The 18,895-nt window shown below is 40.9% G+C and overlaps 1 protein-coding gene across 1 annotated transcript in view; it reads right to left on the bottom strand.

The window, feature by feature from the left end:
• Positions 1–18,581, bottom strand: part of PITPNM3 (PITPNM family member 3) — a 96,311-nt gene extending 77,730 nt beyond the window's left edge. Inside the window, exons 1-2 of the mRNA XM_050909218.1 lie at positions 18,551–18,581; positions 17,629–17,724 (exon numbers count right to left, since the gene is read on the bottom strand). Coding sequence (XP_050765175.1) covers positions 17,629–17,724; positions 18,551–18,581 — 127 coding nt within the window. The remainder of the gene's footprint in view (positions 1–17,628; positions 17,725–18,550) is intronic.
• Between the last annotated feature and the right edge of the window lie 314 nt (positions 18,582–18,895).

Raw genomic sequence — 18,895 nt, 5'->3', positions numbered from 1 at the left:
GAGCAATAAAACAGTTAGTTTCTTCCAGTTCAGAAGGAGCAGATACAGACCTGGATGAAGACCTATCAGGGACTACACTGCCCACCCATCCCAGGGAAACTTGAGGAAGGAGTATTGCAGTACTCTATCTCTCCTGATTGCTAGGAAATGTATGCCAATGCAGTGGCTGTTACATCAGACTTCAAGAACCAAAAGCCTTAACATTTTCCACAAGGCCATCAACATGAAAGGACCAGAGAAAAACCTGTAATACGTAACACATTCAACACGCTTTGCCAGCACATGCAGGAACAGTAACACTTGAGCACAGCCTCCGTGGTCTCTGTTTTCTGCCTCCACTTCCAAATTCCAGAGCACTTATGAGAAGGGCAAGCAGAGACTTCAATGCATTTCCTCTTACCTTTTTGTTAAACCAGCTTTTGTATTGGCATGAAAAATTTCAAAGCAGAAATATTTCTATCTCTAGCACGTTCAGCAGGAGCATAAACTATTAAGGTGCCTTGGGTTAAAGAAACAAGTCTCAGGCAATCTGTTCAGTCAAACCAACACTATGCAAGAGGTTGTCACAGCAAATTATTAAAAGGGTTACAAAGAAGGTCTGGGGACAAGATAGAGCTAAAAGTCACTCAGCAAGAGAAATAAAACAAAACAGATGCATCCACAAGAAAGGAATTCTGCATTAAGAATAAAAATCAAGCTTAAAACTTTGGATTTTACTCAAACTGCAGTGATTTATATGTACGGTAACTGAGATGGATTTTGAACTGCATGAGGTTAGAAAGCCAGCTAACTTGGATCACTACTACTGCTCTGGGGGCAACGAACATTTTTGTAGATGAAAACCAGCAGGACAGCTTGAGTACATCCATGACTACCAACAGGTTGCTATACTTGGAAAATAACATGTACCTGAAATTCTTTGTTCAAGTATAATTCGTCTTCAAGCAGAGCAAGACATATATTGTTTTTCACACTCAGGATATAAATATACAGTACTCCCTATGGCTAACTAACATTTTGCAGCAAGAATCATGAGCTTGTGCCTCTTGTGATTATCGATGATTTTTATCTTCCATTTAAATGCTTCAAGGAAATGATGGGAAAAAACATAAACTTTTAAAATGAATGTTAATATGAATAACACTGTTTACAGAGGAGAGATTTTTCTCTGCTTACTGTAAACACAAAGATCAGTGTTGAAGAGCTCAATACAGCATAGGTGGTCTGGGTAAAAGATACTTTCAAATAGCAAGAACAAAGACAAGTACTGCTGAAAGGCCTTCACATGTACCTTGAGTAGTCTTCATGTTACACAGTCCTCTGTGAAATCAGAGTAGCCCTCTAATTTGAGCAAGGGCTGGCCCCTTACCCCTGGGCCATTCCACTTTAAAACTCTCCTAACAGGCAAAGGGCTTCCGAGTACACAAATTTGGGCTTGAGTTTTTGCTCCCATTTAAACCTTTAGCATGCCACAGTGTTTCTGAATCGCAGCTTGTCTGAGAAGAATGCAACTATATGCATCTAAGCAAAAGATTCCCCCTCCTCTCCTCACGTGTTTGCTTATCCCCACCCCTCCACTGCTGAGGTGATGGCAGCAGAATACACTTGAAGTCTGAAGGACAGAGAGGGTGCTAGCACACCTAAAGGCAGCCGACTCTTACTCAAAAGACCTGGACTCTCTCTGTGGCTGTCACAGAACCTGGGGTCCTGCTTGACCCTGGGAAAGCCATGCAGTTTTTTCTTGCCTCCGGTGCCTTGCCAGCAAAACACAGGATGGCCCTGCATCTTTCCTTCCATCCCTTCCCTGGTCAAACTGTGAAAAGCTTCTTACCTTGTTCACACACAGCTGGAAGTTCACATTGGTAGGACATTTGATACACAGAGAAAATATTTTTAGTGATCATCATTTACCTGAGGAAAATCTGCTAACACCAAGGCAAAAAAATCTAATAAGCCTGAAGTTTCCAACATGGAAGCATCACTCAGTCCTGCTATGAACTGAGAACTTTCTGCCTAACTTACTGCATGCCACATGGAAAACCAGAAACAAAGGAAAGTTGGGCAAAAGAAAACAGTAAAATATTACTTCTCCCTTTCTCTATGGATTTCACTACATTAAGTAGCTAGCCAGGGCAGATGAATCAACAGTCCAAACATGTACAGCTGCTCCATCTCAAACACAGGTGCTTGATTCTCTGTTTACAAGGCTGTCAGCCAGAAATTTCTTTGAGGAACTGGGTTTGACCCCAGCTGTTTTTGAGAATGCAAAAGCAGCTCACTAATGTTATGTTTTAATTGTGCCCACTGCTGTGCCCTCTGCCTCCTACTTCAGGCTGTCTCTGAAGTGCAATTACACATGGGTAGATGTAGAGTCTGGGATAGCTTCCAAATTCTCCCATAAAGAAACACAGTACTCAACTCCAGCTGCACTGTGCAGAAAGTCCTTTCAGCTGCAAGGAAATCAAGCATTGATGAAGCACTCTGTATAAATAACAGAGATTGGGTGAGAAATACAGGTAAGAAACATTACAGGAAATGTAATGCTGGAGACAGAATAAGGGTATCAACCTACTTCATTTTTAGGAGGTAAAAGCCACAGTCTCTCTCCTGGACAGGTTCTCCTCACTCCAGCACAAACTCCTGCAGTTTTTCTAGTGCTATGTTTAATCCACTGATAATGCCAATTACTTTAGCCCACACATATGCTTTCCTCTACCGAAGATACAAGCTCTTTCATCACCCAGAGAGCTTCTGAGCGTAGAAACGCCTTCTGCCTCTTTTGCAAGTATCTCTGCTTTTGTGCACATTTATTTTCCTGACATTTAAACACTTCATTATTCCTGAAAGGCTGTTTGGGAGAAAGCGGAGATGATGCTAAATTAGGAGGAGCTGTGGACTTCCTCGAGGGTAGAGAGGCCTTACACAAGAGATGTGGATAGACTAGAGAGCTGGGCAATCACCAACCGTATGAAATTTAATAAGAGCAAGTGCCAGATTCTCCACCTGGGACAGCATAATCCTGGTTATACATACAAACTGGGGGACAAGAGGCTGGAGAGCAGCCCCACGGAAAAAGACATGGGGGTTTGGGTTGATGGCAAGTTGAATAGGTGTCAACAGTGTGCCCTGGCAGCCAAAAGGGCCAACTGTGTCTAGGGGTACATCAAGCACAGCATAAAGCTGGTCAAGGGGGGTGATTGTCCCACTCTACACTGCACTGGTGTGGCCCCACCTTGAGTACTGTGTGCAGTTTTGGATGCCTTAATATAAGGACATCAAACTATTAGTGTGTCCAGAGGAGAGCAACCAAGATGGTGAAAGATCTCGAGGGCAAGACTTACGAGGAGCAGCTGAGGTCACTTGATTTGTTCAGCTTGGAGAAGAGAAGGCTGAGGGGTGCCCTCATCGCAGTCTACACCTTCCTCAAGGGGGGCAGCGGAGGTGGAGGTGCTGCTCTCCTCTCTCTGGTGACCAGCGATAGGACATGAGGAAATGGAATGAAGCTGCGTCAGGGGAAGTTCAGATTGGACATTAGGAAAAGGTTCTTCACTGAGAGGGTGGTCATCACCGGAACAGGCTCCCCAGGGAAGTAGTCAGAGTACCAAGCCTGTCAGAGTTCAAGGAGTTCTTAGTCATATGATTTAGTTTTAGGTAGTCCTGAGAGGGGCAGGGATTTGGAATTGATGATCCTTATGGGTCCCTTCCAACTTGAGATATTCTGTGATTCTACAAAAGAGTACATGCACAAAAATAACAGAATACCAAATCCTCCTTTCCTTTCTTTACCTCTCATAGATGGCCTATTGTTTTGGGGTTTTTTTCCTTTTCTTTATTAATTGCTGATGTTAATCGGATTGACAGAACAGCGTGGTCACTGTTATATGGTTTACAGCACAGCACCAGAAAACAAGAAACTTCAAAAGCAAGTGCAAGAAGCCAATAATGAGATAATCTCTACCAGAGAAGGTTTTCTACCTATGCCCTATTGGTAATATACAGGCCAGCAAACATAAGAGTTTATGTTCCCACTAGTAAATCACAGAATATAAATGCAGTACTGTCATCCTTCAGGTAATCCAGTAACAGGTCCTTGTAAACACCATCTTTTCCTTCAAACAATTTGGAGATTTTGAAGCTTGCTGCCAGATTGGAAAGCAGGTTGATAACATCAATTTAGTAATCTTCACTTCTGCCTCACAAGGACTCTCTCTTAGAATGGACAGCTCACTCACACCTTCCATCCCATCTTTCTAAGAGCTGATACTAAAAACTATCCACCATTTCTGCTTTTTTTCAGAAGCACAAAAACCAGCAAAAGGCTTGTATCAGAATCCTCTTCTTTCAACTTAAAAATCTATTGGAACAAGCACAGATATCAACTTATGAACAGACAACGTAATGGCATCCTTCTTGCACTCTTTTCAAAATTGGGTTATGCTTTTCCTTCAAGACTTATTAATAAGAGATGCAAGATTTTAATGGCTGGGATCTGATGATACAAACACATAATTGACCAGTTAGGCTAGGACATCACCTTGGTGCTGTACAAGCAAATCAAAGCCACCCTCCTGCTTCACTGTCTTTACCAAAACACTTGCAAGGGAGTCAGGACTAGCACACCACTGAGAAAGCCTCCACATTTGCTTCAATGAGGCCAGTGATGGACACCAGTATGAAAACATGTGACTGTTTGATTCTTCTTTTCTTCCTTACATATTTAAACTTAAGAGAAAGTCCACTAACAATGCCCGGCTCCCAGCATAAAGAACAGAAAAATTGAAATCTCAACCATCTCAAACAGGAATTTCCCATAAAGTAATACTCTCTTCCATCCACTCTTCCAAAAATGCATGAACATCAGGAGTTCTGATTACCTCTGCAACAGGTACAGGGGAGCAGCAGCTACCAAACCAACTTCAGAAGTGCCTAGAGAGTGAGAGCTTGACTATCACAACAGTTTGAGTAGTGGAGGAAGGGGATACACCATGCACTCCCTAGCACAAAGTCCATTTCCTGAGGGAAGAGTCAGCTTCACCCTTGCTGTGGGACACGTTATCTTTGAGTAATGACAAAGGGAGGCATAGCAGCAGGACCAATTGCTCGGATGACAAAGTGTCCATTCGGAGACCCCAAGGGCTGACATCAAATGCCAAACATAGCCAGAAAGAATATGATCTGGGATCATTTACCTATGGATTGATTGATTAATCAAACTGTTTCTTCTCCTCACTTCTTTATTAAAACACAGTACTTTCAGGCTGTAACACCTAGTGAACCCGTTTTGCATATGAAGCAGTACTGACCAAGGCAAATGAAATACCCCAAGGCCTCAAACATAACTGGATCTCCTTGAAACGTTCCAGAAAAACCAACAACCAGCAGTAAGATACTGACTTAACATGTTTAAACATGTATTGTATTCTCTAGAAAGTAAATTTAATTGTAGATAGACTATGGGAATAGAACCATTTTTTCCCCTAGTTCAGCCACTGATACAGTTTATGGCTCTGGGTAAGATGATTCCGCTCTGTGCTGATTTCTTCAGCCTGCCTCCACCCATCTATTCAGAATGAAAGGTGACAAAGACAAGACTGCAAAAGACATCCCTTGTGCTTTTGCAAAGGGTTTAGTAAAATACGGCTTTTGTACTGGCCAAAGCCTATATGTGATCATTATAAGATACTACACATAAACAATGTTATCTTTGGTTGCTTAATAGACCAATGACACTTACTGTAGAAATGAAGGAGTCCATTTCCCCATACTACTTTTCTTCTGGAAATCTATCTGAACAAAACTTGATCTGAAGAGCATTTTTACAAGCTAACTACAAAGTAATCAAAACTTGGAAATACTTGTGTCAAACTCTCTTGGTACAGTGGGCAATCACTGTTTATCAACACTTTAGTCTCCTGCAAAATGTATTTTGAAGTCTGTTCTATGACTTAGCCTGAATACGGACTATGTTCAGCAAATTCCAAGTGCATTTTTTGTTCTCATTAGTCTATGATCCATGCCTCAGCAACTCCAAAAATGCATCCATCACACTGACCTTCAAAGTATTCTTGAACAATGGATGTTGACAATTCAAAAGAATATTCGATCAAGCACAGTAAGCGATCATACACGCAAAGAGAGAACCCAATAACATTTTTTGCATGAAAGAAACTACCTCATCTAAAATGTCTGAATCATCATTTTCGTTCTCTTTTTAGACAAAATTTGAAGTACGAGTTGGTGCTCAAAGTTACAATTCCAGCTTCACATGGAATTTGGAAACATCGCTGAAACCCTCAAGACAGCTGTTTTAAGCACATGGTAGGAGACGACTGAAAAGCACAAAGGCAGCGTGGAGGAAAATCAGCAGAGGCTATTTTTCTTTTCTATTTCCAACTCTTCCACTCACTAAAGCTTAAGATTTCAATGCAGCTTAAACAATTTAGGTATCCTATTCTCACTGAACATCCAGTGGGAACAGAGCACCATCTCTCATTCTTTTCATGCCTAGATGACTCCAATACACATTTAATTTTGATCCACATAAGCAGTTTATCACATATTAAATTATTATCTCTCACTAAAAGTCTGTTATTAGAGGATTAACAACTCAGTAACAGATGTCGTTCATTATCTATACATAGCAGTCACTTTTTATTTCAAGTAACAATTATAAAAAGGATAGCTACTGCCATCACAAGCAATTCAGACTACATAGACTGCTCCTGACATTAAAAAATTAAGAAGTATTTAATGAAAGCTGTATTACATACTAAATCAATATACTTTACACACAGCATTCTGTGCTCAAAAACTAGGAGTATCATGACATTTCTCCCAAATATAATTAAAATATAATACGTAAAATATTATACATACACACTTACCCTCTTCCTTCCAAACTTTGGAAATGATCCTGCCATAGAAGAGCTGAGACAGTGGACAGCATTAGAAATGGAAAAATTATTGCACAGACATTCTGATTTTAAAGTAGTTTATCTCAAAAAAGAGGAATTGAGAGAACAGAGGCAGTAGACTGGGACAAGGAATATTTGGGATTATCTTCTCCATTCCAAAATGCAATGCATTATATACAAAGTGTTCTTGCTAAAGTTTGCCACTGCAGTAGCCACACAGCTAAACAGCACTGGCTAGCACATCGAATACAGCATACTAGGTCCAGAACTGTTACTGATAAAAAATGAGGCCCATTTCAGTTGGGCCTAAGCAACTCCTGCTACATCCTATTCTAGGCAAGCGCAGAGTGAGCGAGGTTTTGGGAGGGAGGGTTGCATAAGCCTTTGAATCACTTCAGTTTGACAGAAATGTAGAGAATATTCTCGAGCATGAAGAGGAAGAAGGGCTTAATGGGAGCATGGGATGCCTTTCAAAAATGAAGATTAAGATTTCATCTTTCCTTTTTCCAAATCTTTCCAATTTGAGGATTCTCAATTTATGTAACTTTCAGTATTCTTGATTTTCAGAGCCTGGGTCTCTGAAAAAATAGACTTAAAAAAACCCCTTCAAACCAGACACCTCAAATTATAGTACTTAAGCAGTCAGTGTTGACTTTGTTTTTAATTTTATCGGGGTTTTTCACCCAAAAAGAATCTAGACTAACTTCAGTGAACTGTGAGGTTGCTTTAACATGCATGAACTCCAGAAAGAGGGTACTTTCCTCACATTTCTGAAGCGTTGTGTGAACCTGGTGCAGTAATAAGTTACTGCTCATACATCAGTATCATCATCTGCACTAAACAAAATGGGAAACATACCACGTTACGAGAAGTGATGACACTCTGAATAAACTCACAGCACTTCACACTGATCAACAATAAAAGTATTTTAGATAGATTTTCAAAGCATCAAAATATTGAAACTGGTATTGTCATGATATGACAATGTCTGCTACGGAACAACTCAATTCCAGCATCAAATCTGCCATCTGACAAAAGACACTGCACTGGCTTTAAATTACACAGCTAAGTACCCGTAATCAAGAATAGACACTATCTATCTGTTTTAGGCAACAGCTAAAAAAGATTTATGAACAGGGGGGTTTAGAATACTGTTGCATACAGTTTGCACAGAAATATCTGGAAAATTTAATACCTATATTTGTCTCTTGGGAAGTCCTGTAAGCAGAGGAGGCGACGGAAGAGTCCATAGATATAATACACTACAAACATCAGAGACAAAGAGCTACTCTAATGCCACAGATGCAGGAGTAGCACTAGCAACGTCAAGCACTTGGGTCTCTTCCAAATGGATGGTAAACCACATATCATCAGCAATGAATGTATCACATGGAAAATAACATGCTTACAGAAGTGCCTTCCATTGATGTTTAAACTCGGGGGGGGGGGGGGGGGGGGGAATGACACCCACTAAAAACTGAGGCAGGAAAAGATAGATATCTTGACATTAAGACATTCACAAGCCATCTTTGCAACACAGCCTTTTTTTAAAATTCATGTACTTCAGTGAATGAGGGTCAGCATCCTCACACCTTGGGAGGCTTTTTCCTAAGCACAATAGAATTTTACATCACAGTGTTGCCTTAGAGCACAAACATGCTGAGGAGTGTTTAGACCTCCCAAACTTCCACTTTAGTTCATTGGCAGCATTTCCAAATAATCAAGTTGCTCAGCAGAGCATTTTAAAATTAAATAAATGAGACTAGTGGATCTATTTTCAGGAGAGGAAGGTGCAGCAAATTAAGAGCAGCTCTTAATTAGCAGAGAGCTACCACAGCCTCTTTCATGAATAAGAATCTTGAGAAAGCACACGCAAAGCCTGGCTTGAAATATATACCATGTTATCTATTGGCTTCAGCTTTATATGAACATAGTAATACAGAAGACAGTGCCATAAGGCTCATTTTGAGAAGGGAAAACTAATGACGAAAGTTTTTATGCAGACTAAACTCATCTGGAGAAAATGAGGCAGCTGTATTCCACGCCACTTCTTCAATCTTTAGCAAAGCTGTCAGCAGGCTTTTGATTGTAATATCTGCTATAGTTACACACTTAGGAAGCAAGAAAAAAAAAATGCCCTCACATTCTAAATCAGAAGCCTAATGCACAGATAAAGAAATTACGAAGAAGGTATGTTTCTGATAGGTCACATTCTCATCTGCTGGACTAGTTTAAATCCAGAATAACTGCTGAAGTCAGAGTTCATTTGAATTTAAAGTAGGTCAGAAAGTATCTACGGGATCCCCTGCAAACAGCAGTACTACCATTTGCATCTTATCACAAACATGGTATCACCTGTTAACTTTGCTTCTTCTGAGGGAGTCCACAAAAAGCCTGAAATCACCTCCCAGGTACTTTAATAATAACCATCATCAACAGCTTCCTCTTAAATACCACTCGTAATTTCCAGCCACCTGCCAGAAAAGATTTCTCGTAGTTTACAATTGGAGAAATGAAAACCTAGAAATAAAATGAATCGTTTTATATGACTCAGAAAATCAGTGCCCTAAAATAGACCGTATGTACCCACAGTCCATCTATTTTCTACCCACTGCCTCATACTGCCTCCTATAAAGAGTCCAGTGCCCAAATGGGACCAGTCTTTAAGTCAGATAATCACACCTTTCTGTCATATGGCATGATCCAACATCATCAGTTTTGCCATGTCTTCTCCCCATTATTCCCAAGTTAGACCTTTAAAGTCTTTCTACTCCTGGAAAGGACATCTTGCTAACTTTGTGATGTGGTATGAGGAAAGTGTTTGCTGAATGAGAACTTGTACCAGAGCTCAAATGCTGTAGGGAACGCTTCTGTCAGTCCACAGGGCATGGATAAAAGGCTCACGATAAGTACGTAGGTGGAAGCTTAGATACACTGGCTTTGTTTTAACGTCCAAACATATGGATTGCTCCTTGTGCTCTGCTCCGCCAGCTGCTCCAGCCAGTAGGCTCTGTGCTGAAATTAGAGCTGCAAGTTGCTAGACTTGTCAACAGCACATAAAACTCCCCAAAAAGGGCAGGGAAATAAGGAGAGCAATTTTTTTAGCACAAAATCAAGATACCAAGAACAAAATTAATCAAGGTAACAGGGCCACAACAAGAAGAAAAACCTTAAATTTGTCTTCATAATAGTGGTTGGAGTCTAGGTTATAAAAAAGAAGAATTGGAATTGTTCATTTAGGAGCATGAATGCAACCTAGTTTGCAGTACATGGACTCAATGAGAAGAGTTACACAGCAACTGTTAAAATAAATGCTTATAGCCTGTTTAGGAAGCAGTACACTGACCAAGGGAGGGGAGGGGCATGCAGTTTGTCAAAAACAGTATTTCCTGCTTCTGCACCACCACATGAAGTCAGAACCAACTGAAATGCTTACCAACAAATGCTCCAACACCCAACGCCCACCCCCAGAACACACAACAGTTTCTGTTCTTAATGCACATACATCCTTCTTCTACACTTCTACATTTATTCACCAACTTCAACAAAAAATAGCAACTTCCACAATTAGCTGCTTTGGACATAACCCCAGACTGAGATTACCTTTGGCCAGCTTCCTACTCACATTTTGCTCTTAGATCTCCTGTTGCTAAAGCCAAATTATGCTTCTCTCATGACTACATCTGGCTGCTATTTAAACCACCAGGGATCTGGAGTGGTAAACGTGCCATGTTTTAGTGGCCTGACTAGCAAAGACAGCCTCACTGCAATGTCAGTACATGCTGCTGAGATCTCTCCTCATTATCAACTTTTGCTTCATGCTCTCAAGCTCAGCTATCAGGGAGTATCAGCTAAAAGGGAGGTTAGAGGGTTTTATTATTATGTATTCACATATTGGAAGATACACATTTGAATACACATGACTCATCCCTCAGTTTTCCTCTTCTTCAACCTAGTTTTCTAGAAAAGTCATAGTCCTAGAAACATGATGAAATTATTACAACAATTTCACATTACGGACCCCATTCAGAGCAGCACCCTATACAAAAGCCTACAGGCCATTCCTTCTCAAGAAAGCACAAAACCTCCCATTTGTATCAACAGCTTGTAAGCACTTCCAAGTCTTTTCACGGTCCACTTGACAGCAGATGGCACATGATCACTGTTCTTGACAGCTTGTGGCAGTACACAGACTTATGGCCCCCTCAGAAGCCCAAAGTAGTCTATTTGCAACTCAATACAGCATTTACCTAAGTTGTGAATACACACCAGGAAAAACTACTTGCGTACATAGCACACAGTTCTCCGGCCCAAAGACCAAAAAAAAAAAACCACCCAAAAAAAAACCTCAAAAAGCCCAAAAACCCAAAACAACCCACACCGAACAGCCTTGTATTCTATGCTTCATCGTCGTGCTGTGCAGCAACTGTCCACCTGCCCTTTGGTGTGAATTCAGCAACAATTTTCCATAGCTGAAGCTCTCTTCCCACCTTCCAGCCAAGAGGCAAAGCAGCATTAACTGCAGGTTTTCAGACCATGAAGCATGTAGCATTGGGTATAGCAGAGCCATTTACCTTAGCAGGACTCAATACACATGGGGCAGCAATATCACAGCAGCAAAGTGCCAAGAAAAAATGAGAGAGCTTAAAACAGTGGCAAATTCTGAATGGCAAATAAACTATAGTGTCCTGGTGATTCCTTTCAGCTGTTGTTACTGCCTGGAATTTGATACTGTCCACAATTACCTTACCATGAGTATTTCAGTACATGCATTTCATGAAACCTAGCCATAAGCAGCCCCATGGAAAGAAGAGAGACTAGTATTTCCTCAGCAAAAACCCTGGAGATTGATATTTCATCCTGCCTACTCCTCACTGCCAGGATCTGCGAACCCCTGTACGATACAGAATACATTTCTGTGATCCCCTGAAGGCATTTTCTGCTTCACAGGAACATCTACTTAGTGTCTCCTCCACTCCAGAGCTTTGATACAGGCAATACAGATTCTACCTCAAAATGTAAGTAAGATGGCAGACAATGCATCAGAAAGAAAAGAAAAGAAAAAAAAGAATGTCTATCAACCTGAAAGCAGTGATAGCAAAATGACTGGTGTGATGACAGACTTGAGGAACATGACCCAGTCATAAGCAATGTCCCTGGGAACGTGGACAGTACAGACCAAAGATCTGAGAATCTCAGCTCCTACTTGGTATCTTAATCAAAAGGCAGCCACCTCCCCTAAAATTTCCATTTGTTTTTTCATTTAGCAAAGTCACAGTTCAGTCAGCAACACCAAAACGATATCCAGACTCTGACAGAACGGACACGAGCTCCTGCACCCCTGCTCTGAGGGCAGTAAAGATCCACATTTGCAAACTAGGTGTAGCCAAGTCTGATGCTTGAGGAAATGGCAGCAAGACTTTTGCGCTGGGGTCAAACACAGCAGTGTAAAGTCAGCATGGGGTAAGCAGGAACCCCCATTTAGGGCTATACGAAGGAAAGAATTTAAGAAAACTCATTAGATCAGACTGTACTGGACTTCTCTGGCAGTCCCTCATCTTCTACACACACATCTATTCTTGCATGTCATAGCTTTTAAAAATATAAGCAAAACTGAAATCAGTCTTTTACATGCAAATATATTTGTTGGGGAGAGACTTGATTCCTGCAGTAATGTGGCTTTTCCAGTTTCTATAACTTTTACACTCCAAACAGATTAGAATTCCAGATGCCCTCGCTCTTCCTTGCTTTAAATGGTTCCGAGTGAAAATGTTCCTGTTACTCATTTTAAACAAAGAAATCCAAGGCCTGAGTCTTCTGTCAATTGCACTGATTTGCTTCCCTTGGTTCTTCTCAATTCTGTCAGCACAGAGTATAAAGGAGGAGGGAGCAGCCTGTTTTACAACTGCACATAGGATTACTTTTTGTCAGGTTTTTTCTTTACTTTTTGATGAATTAAATAGCAGACTGAATTGGTACACATCCACTCATTTCCAGAGAGCTCTCCTGACGCATAGTAACTATTGGCCCCGCCTGCATCTCTTCCTACAACTCTAAGAAATTTCTCTTTCTTTGTGGATACGTATTTGAGAAATGAGAAGGTGCAACTAAAACATTTTGATTTCTCCAGTTTTCTTATGGAATAAGATTTGGAAATCTGTACTAGACATTATTTCTTCTCAAAATCAATCCAGACAGGCTGCTTTTCATAAGCTACTCACCAAGATAGCCTGCAGCACCTTTTTATAACCATGCTCTAACCCACATGTCAGCCCCAGAATCCCAGGACACATTTTGCCCAGGGAACCACACACTACTGTTACAGCTGTGGCCTTGTTTCAGTATCACTGTGGCTAGAATCCTTCTCTCCTTATTGCTCAGAAAAATTAAACACATTTCTTGAAGGCTGTAGAATTTACCCTTCCCAAATAGCACTACAATCTATATAATGCTTCAAGGGTCAAATATTCAACAACAGTTCTCAGACAAGTTGCAGTAGCCAACCCACAATCAGGCCAAGTTAGCTGAAGTTTCACAAGTGAGAATACAAAGATTACAACATCTAAAATTATGGTCATAAGTAATCAGTGAAAGTTATTACTTACTCAGTGTGACCATGAAGTGAAACTCTCTGAATGAGGCTTAGAGTAGTTGTACATGTAAATGTTTGCAAATTTGGCCCTAGCCTGTCAAGTAACAATATTCAACCCCAAACCTCTACTGCTATAGTCAATCCTGTGGACTAGGCACTAGGAGAGATGCAGCAAGTCAAACTTAAGCACAGTGGTCATTATCTTATTTAACATTGTGCTTTCTCCCTACAGTGACAGCTTTTCACAGCGCCAAACAGATTCACTTCACTTTGAGTATCTGCAATGCAGAACAGCATCTTCAACACTGATTTTCATGTGTGTCACAGGGCATTGCTTCTATCACATTACACTTTCGCTGCTTAGCAGAAGCACGCAACTCTGCCATAGCTAAAGCCCCTTCCCAAAAGAGCAGACTTCCTCCTGACCGGCAAAGCCAAACCAAGCTTGGAGACTTGATCAACAAGAATGTAGAAAGCTTTTCTGTACTGGTGAATTAATTTATTGTTTACTAGTTCTCCCAATGCAAGGAGACTTCCATAGACTGAGATGGATTTCAAGGGCATGGATTTTCATGAGACATGACACAAATACTTTGAGATTTTGGTTTTGCCTGCAAAACACAAGACAACTAGCTGCCATTCCTATGGTTAAAAAAGCAAGTAAAATATGTATCTACACACACATGCCACACACAGCCTCTCCCCTAAAATCTCAGTTACATGTCCACATCAGCTTTGTACCTATGACAATTTACAGCACTCACAATCTGATGTTAAATTCCCATAATAACAAAGCATCCATCTGGGGAAAGGAAAAAAAAGAAATCTAGGTGCAAGGATCACCTGAGTACCAGCTGCAGTGTCTGTGTGCCTACCCACTGACAATAAAGATTACAAGGGACAAATCAGCTTATAACATCCATATTTCTTTCCTCTCTCTGTGCAGACAGCTGGAACATCCCTGTGCTAAAAGTCTCTTTCAGATAAGATAGCCTTTTGGTTCAGAACAAGGAGAAAAAAAATCAGTGTTCAGCAATGTACTCATGTGCATGCACACACACAGAGCTCAGAGCTCTTCACTCAGAGATCTCAAATCCCTCTTCAAATTGAGCTGGGATTTAGCAACCCATCTCTGAAGTGCAGATCTGAGCTGATTTCAGGCTGGGCATGAGCTGGCATTGTGACATCAGATAACATACAGTCAGGCTTTGTGCCTCAGCCTACCTATAAATTTTTAAAAAACTCTCTCATTTATTTACCTTTCTGGGTCACTTATTTCTTTACTCTTCTGTGGATGGCTTCTTGATTCTCAGATATAGAACCCTCTACGCCAGCCAAGTAGTTATTACTGTAAGCCTAGCTGTACAGGAACAGGGAAGAAAACTGGTATTTGATGCATATCTCATGTCTCAGACTTTGAAAAGGCTCTGAACTGAATACACACATTATTAATACAGGGAAGAAATGAGTGAATTTTGTTCCCTGGAATGTACTTCAGAGTGGTTTTAAAACAAAACAAACCCCAAACAACAAACCAACCTACCATAGGTCAGAAAGAACATCTGCATCTCTTTTTCTGCACAGTGGCTGTAGCATACTTGTACAGCCAGGGACTCATTTCTAGCTGTGGTAAATCAAGAGGATGCAAGCATGTTTCTGAAAGAACATTAAGTCCACAGTCAATTTCACAGATTCTAGAGATTGCAGGATCCATTAAATCATTTCACCAGACTTCCTGAACAAACCACACCAAATAGTTTTATCCTGCTATACCTGATCAACCAAACCCAAATCAGTTGGCTTTCATAAAAACGTTATTCCAATATCCATCTCCATTTAGAACTGCCTGATTTCAATAGACAATTGTAGTGTTCTAGACAAGGCCAGAATTTTGTGCCACATTTTCAAATCCCATTTTATTTTGAAAACTTTTCTTTTGCCATTTGATTGAGTCTGTTGCCTACTGGGGGGGGCGGTGTGATAAAAAGAAAAATCTGACTCTCATGTAAGCAGCTTGTCTTTCAAGTTTAAAGTTGTCATAAATTTTATAGCTACAGTAGGCAATTTACAGAAAGGAGAATGGAAAAATAAGTGGTTCACCATCAGATAAAGTCACCATCATTGTCAGAGCAACTGGCAGATAAACTGAAGTCAAGGCATCCTGGATCCAAACCTGTACTTTGAATAATACACAGTAATAATCTGATTAATATTAATTATGCCTCTGCAAAACCAGCTTGTTTAGGAAAATAATATCGCAAATTCAGCCGCACAGAAATAAATCAGCGAGTTATCAGTGAAGTTGCTTCAGAGCTTCTAAACCATTCAGAGCACAGAGCTGATCCCCCCACAAAAGCTGTTTCATTTTCACTGCCTGCCTCCTACCCTCTGCATTTTTAAAGCAACTAAAAAGCTCCTGAACTAACAACTCCTTCATGCTGAATTTCAAATCAAGCTTATGCCAGCATGAAAACACAAGAGTCGGTCGCCAACCATTCCTGCAACAACTCCACCCACAAAGAAAATTAAAACATGCTGAAATATGAAGTTCACTGCAAGACAGCAGACATTTAATGCCAAATACTGCCTTAAAAGCACCAACTGCCATTTGCAATACCACCATGCATCTCCAGACATCAAATGAGCACACAGCAATGAGACTGAAGCCAATGCAGTCCTATAAAAGAAAAATAATTTGCTCAGAAACTGGCCTCATTCAGGAAGAACAGAATGCTGGGAAGGGAGGGGATTTTCTTTCTGCACAATAAATATCAACAAAGGGAGAAACTGAGTGACAATCTTAGCCATGCAAATGTTTTTGCACTTAGACATCAGCAGAATGTCTGATGAGTGTGCTGTCAATGAAGCAACCAAACTAAAAATAAAAAGCACATCCAAACCCAAGCCAAGTTTCCCATGGGACAGCTGAGTTGTCCACTTTGGATTAGGTTTACTTTAAACTAGAAAAGAAGTCTCAACAAATATTTGGGAGGAGGGGAATCCCTCTCCTTTTGTAAGAGACCTTTAAAGGTCATCTAGTCCAACCCCTTCTGCCATGGGCAGGGACATCTTGCACTAGATCAGGTTGCTCAAAGCCACAGGGATTGCTCTGTACTTAATGAATCCAGTTTGCTACAAAAGCCAAAGGACATTCAACAAGTTTATTCCATCACCCTTCACTCCTGACTTCCAGGTAACATGAGGACATAAGGACAGCTCAGTCTGACCTCAACAGCCTACACTATGAAAGATCCTACAGTTGGATTTCACAGTAGTAGCAGAATTAATCCTCCCTTGCTGGTTATTCTCTTCAGAAAAGCAAATGAAACATGTCAGAAAAGCATTAGGTTTGGCTCCTGCAAACAAAACCAAAAACAGAGCCCCCGTCTCCCACTGTAGGTGGGAGGTTGTGTGCGCACACAACCTACAAACTTTACTCTCACTTCAGAACAAAACTTGGCATGTTAAAGAGCATGCCAAGATTCAGGGTCTCGTTAGATGTTGTAGGGAGCGTTGCATTTTGGATTCACCCGATCAAATCCACAAGCATTCAGATACTGCTTCCTCTTGAACAAGCAGAGGTCCCAGTCACTTCAGTGAAAGTTTTGCCAGAGTGGAAAACCTAGGCCATTGGTTTTAAAAGTTGGCCATCAGTAACACAGACACTCATGGCCTTCATCAGGAACCGTAAACAAGAGCACTCCAACTGTAACATCATATACTACCTGACGTGTAAACAAGCTGGGTCCAAGAGACCCCATGAATCATAGAACCATAGAATGGTTTGTTTGGGTGGGAAGGGACCTTAAAGATCATCTAGTTCCAACCCCCCTGCTACAGGCAGGGACACCTTCCACTACACCAGCTTGCTCTGTACTGTTGTAGTCTTGCTGCTTCTGATGCCAGATCCAGTTCATGGCAGCTCGCTCATCCACCCCAGCACTTCACCCATCTCCTGTAAATGTAGGCCCATTCACAAATCCTTGAGAGACGATCTGATAGGGTTTTTTCAGATTTCAGTCTGATGAGGACAATGTTGTCAGTTCATCGCCAAGGGAGCTTAGTTACTTGCTGCAAAATTGGGGAAAGAATGGGGATGTGAAGACAAAAACGTGTACTGACCTCGCGCATCGAAGAATTCATCATCAGAGCTCTCCACAGAGTCGTTGAGGACATTCTGCATGTGCCACTGAGCACCACTGAATCGGCGCGGGCCAGCTGGAAATACAGAGAGATTCACATTAACCCAAGGGAATGCTCACCTCTGCTTCAGGCTTAAAGAAAAAAAATACATTAATAACAGTTTGTGTAGATGGCTCAGGAGGATCATTTTGGTCAGCACACATACTTTAATCTCAACGGTCAGCCACAGTTCTCAGGATGGCACAAAAATTACACCTCTTTCTTCCACCTAACAAAAGTGATTAAAACAAGTTCTTGTTAAAGATAAGCCTGCATCACTTTCACCTAATGCAGTGACTTGAAAAGATAAACTCTTCCGTGTTGAATTCACCAGGCTGTTCAATTCCAACACTCAAACTGTATTAAGACTGTTTCTAAGACATAAAGCAACATTTCCCCAGGACATGGCAGTAGCTCCCATTTAAATTCAATTTCACTTCTAAAAGAAGTGCCATCCTATTTGGCTCACAGATTTACAGACAAACTACTGAATTTTCACTCACTGAGCTGTTTTCACCAGACAGCTTTGTTTTGCTGGAGCCTGGGGCTTTCATTTGAAGCTTGCCATTTGAAGACAGGAAGGCAAAACCACATTAGAATAGGTACAGTAACAGACATAGTCATGACAGCTTAGATGGTCCCAGTGGATTATCATACTCAAACTAATTTGTAATTAGTAAACCAGACCTGCCTAACTATATCAGCTCTCCTTACATCTACAGCAACCCAACACTAGAAAGTAGTAGTGAAATGTATTCCTTGTATTAACAATAAAGTCTCCCCCAAGTCAGTGGGGAACCAGGGATCAAATCCACCACATCCATAACAACACTACAGCTATTGTAGAAAGGACCCTCATTACCAACCAGAATAGTGTCCTCGGTTTTATTCATTTCTCCAAATGATGACATCAGACCTGAAATCTAATATCCTGAGGCCCTGTCCACAAAAGCATTCTCCTTCTCCCAGCAGTAAAAGAGCAACTCAAGCAGGGGAGGCATCCTTCTACATTATTCTGGGGGAAACACGCCACTAGGTCACAGCCTTTTGTTCTACTTTTACTCCCTCTATATCTGAACTAATGAGAAATATAAATGAAAGGTGGTAGGAAGAAGCAGATTTTAGCTGGCCAAGAAGACAGTAAAATAATCAGTTAATAGCATTTTAATAGCTTAAAAAAACCAAACAACCAAAACCAAAACCATTC

Source organism: Gymnogyps californianus, chromosome 20, assembly GCF_018139145.2.
Source record: "Gymnogyps californianus isolate 813 chromosome 20, ASM1813914v2, whole genome shotgun sequence".
Taxonomy (NCBI): domain Eukaryota; kingdom Metazoa; phylum Chordata; class Aves; order Accipitriformes; family Cathartidae; genus Gymnogyps; species Gymnogyps californianus.
The sequence above is the reverse complement of the archived record's forward strand: the minus strand, read 5'-3'. Positions and strand labels throughout refer to the sequence as shown.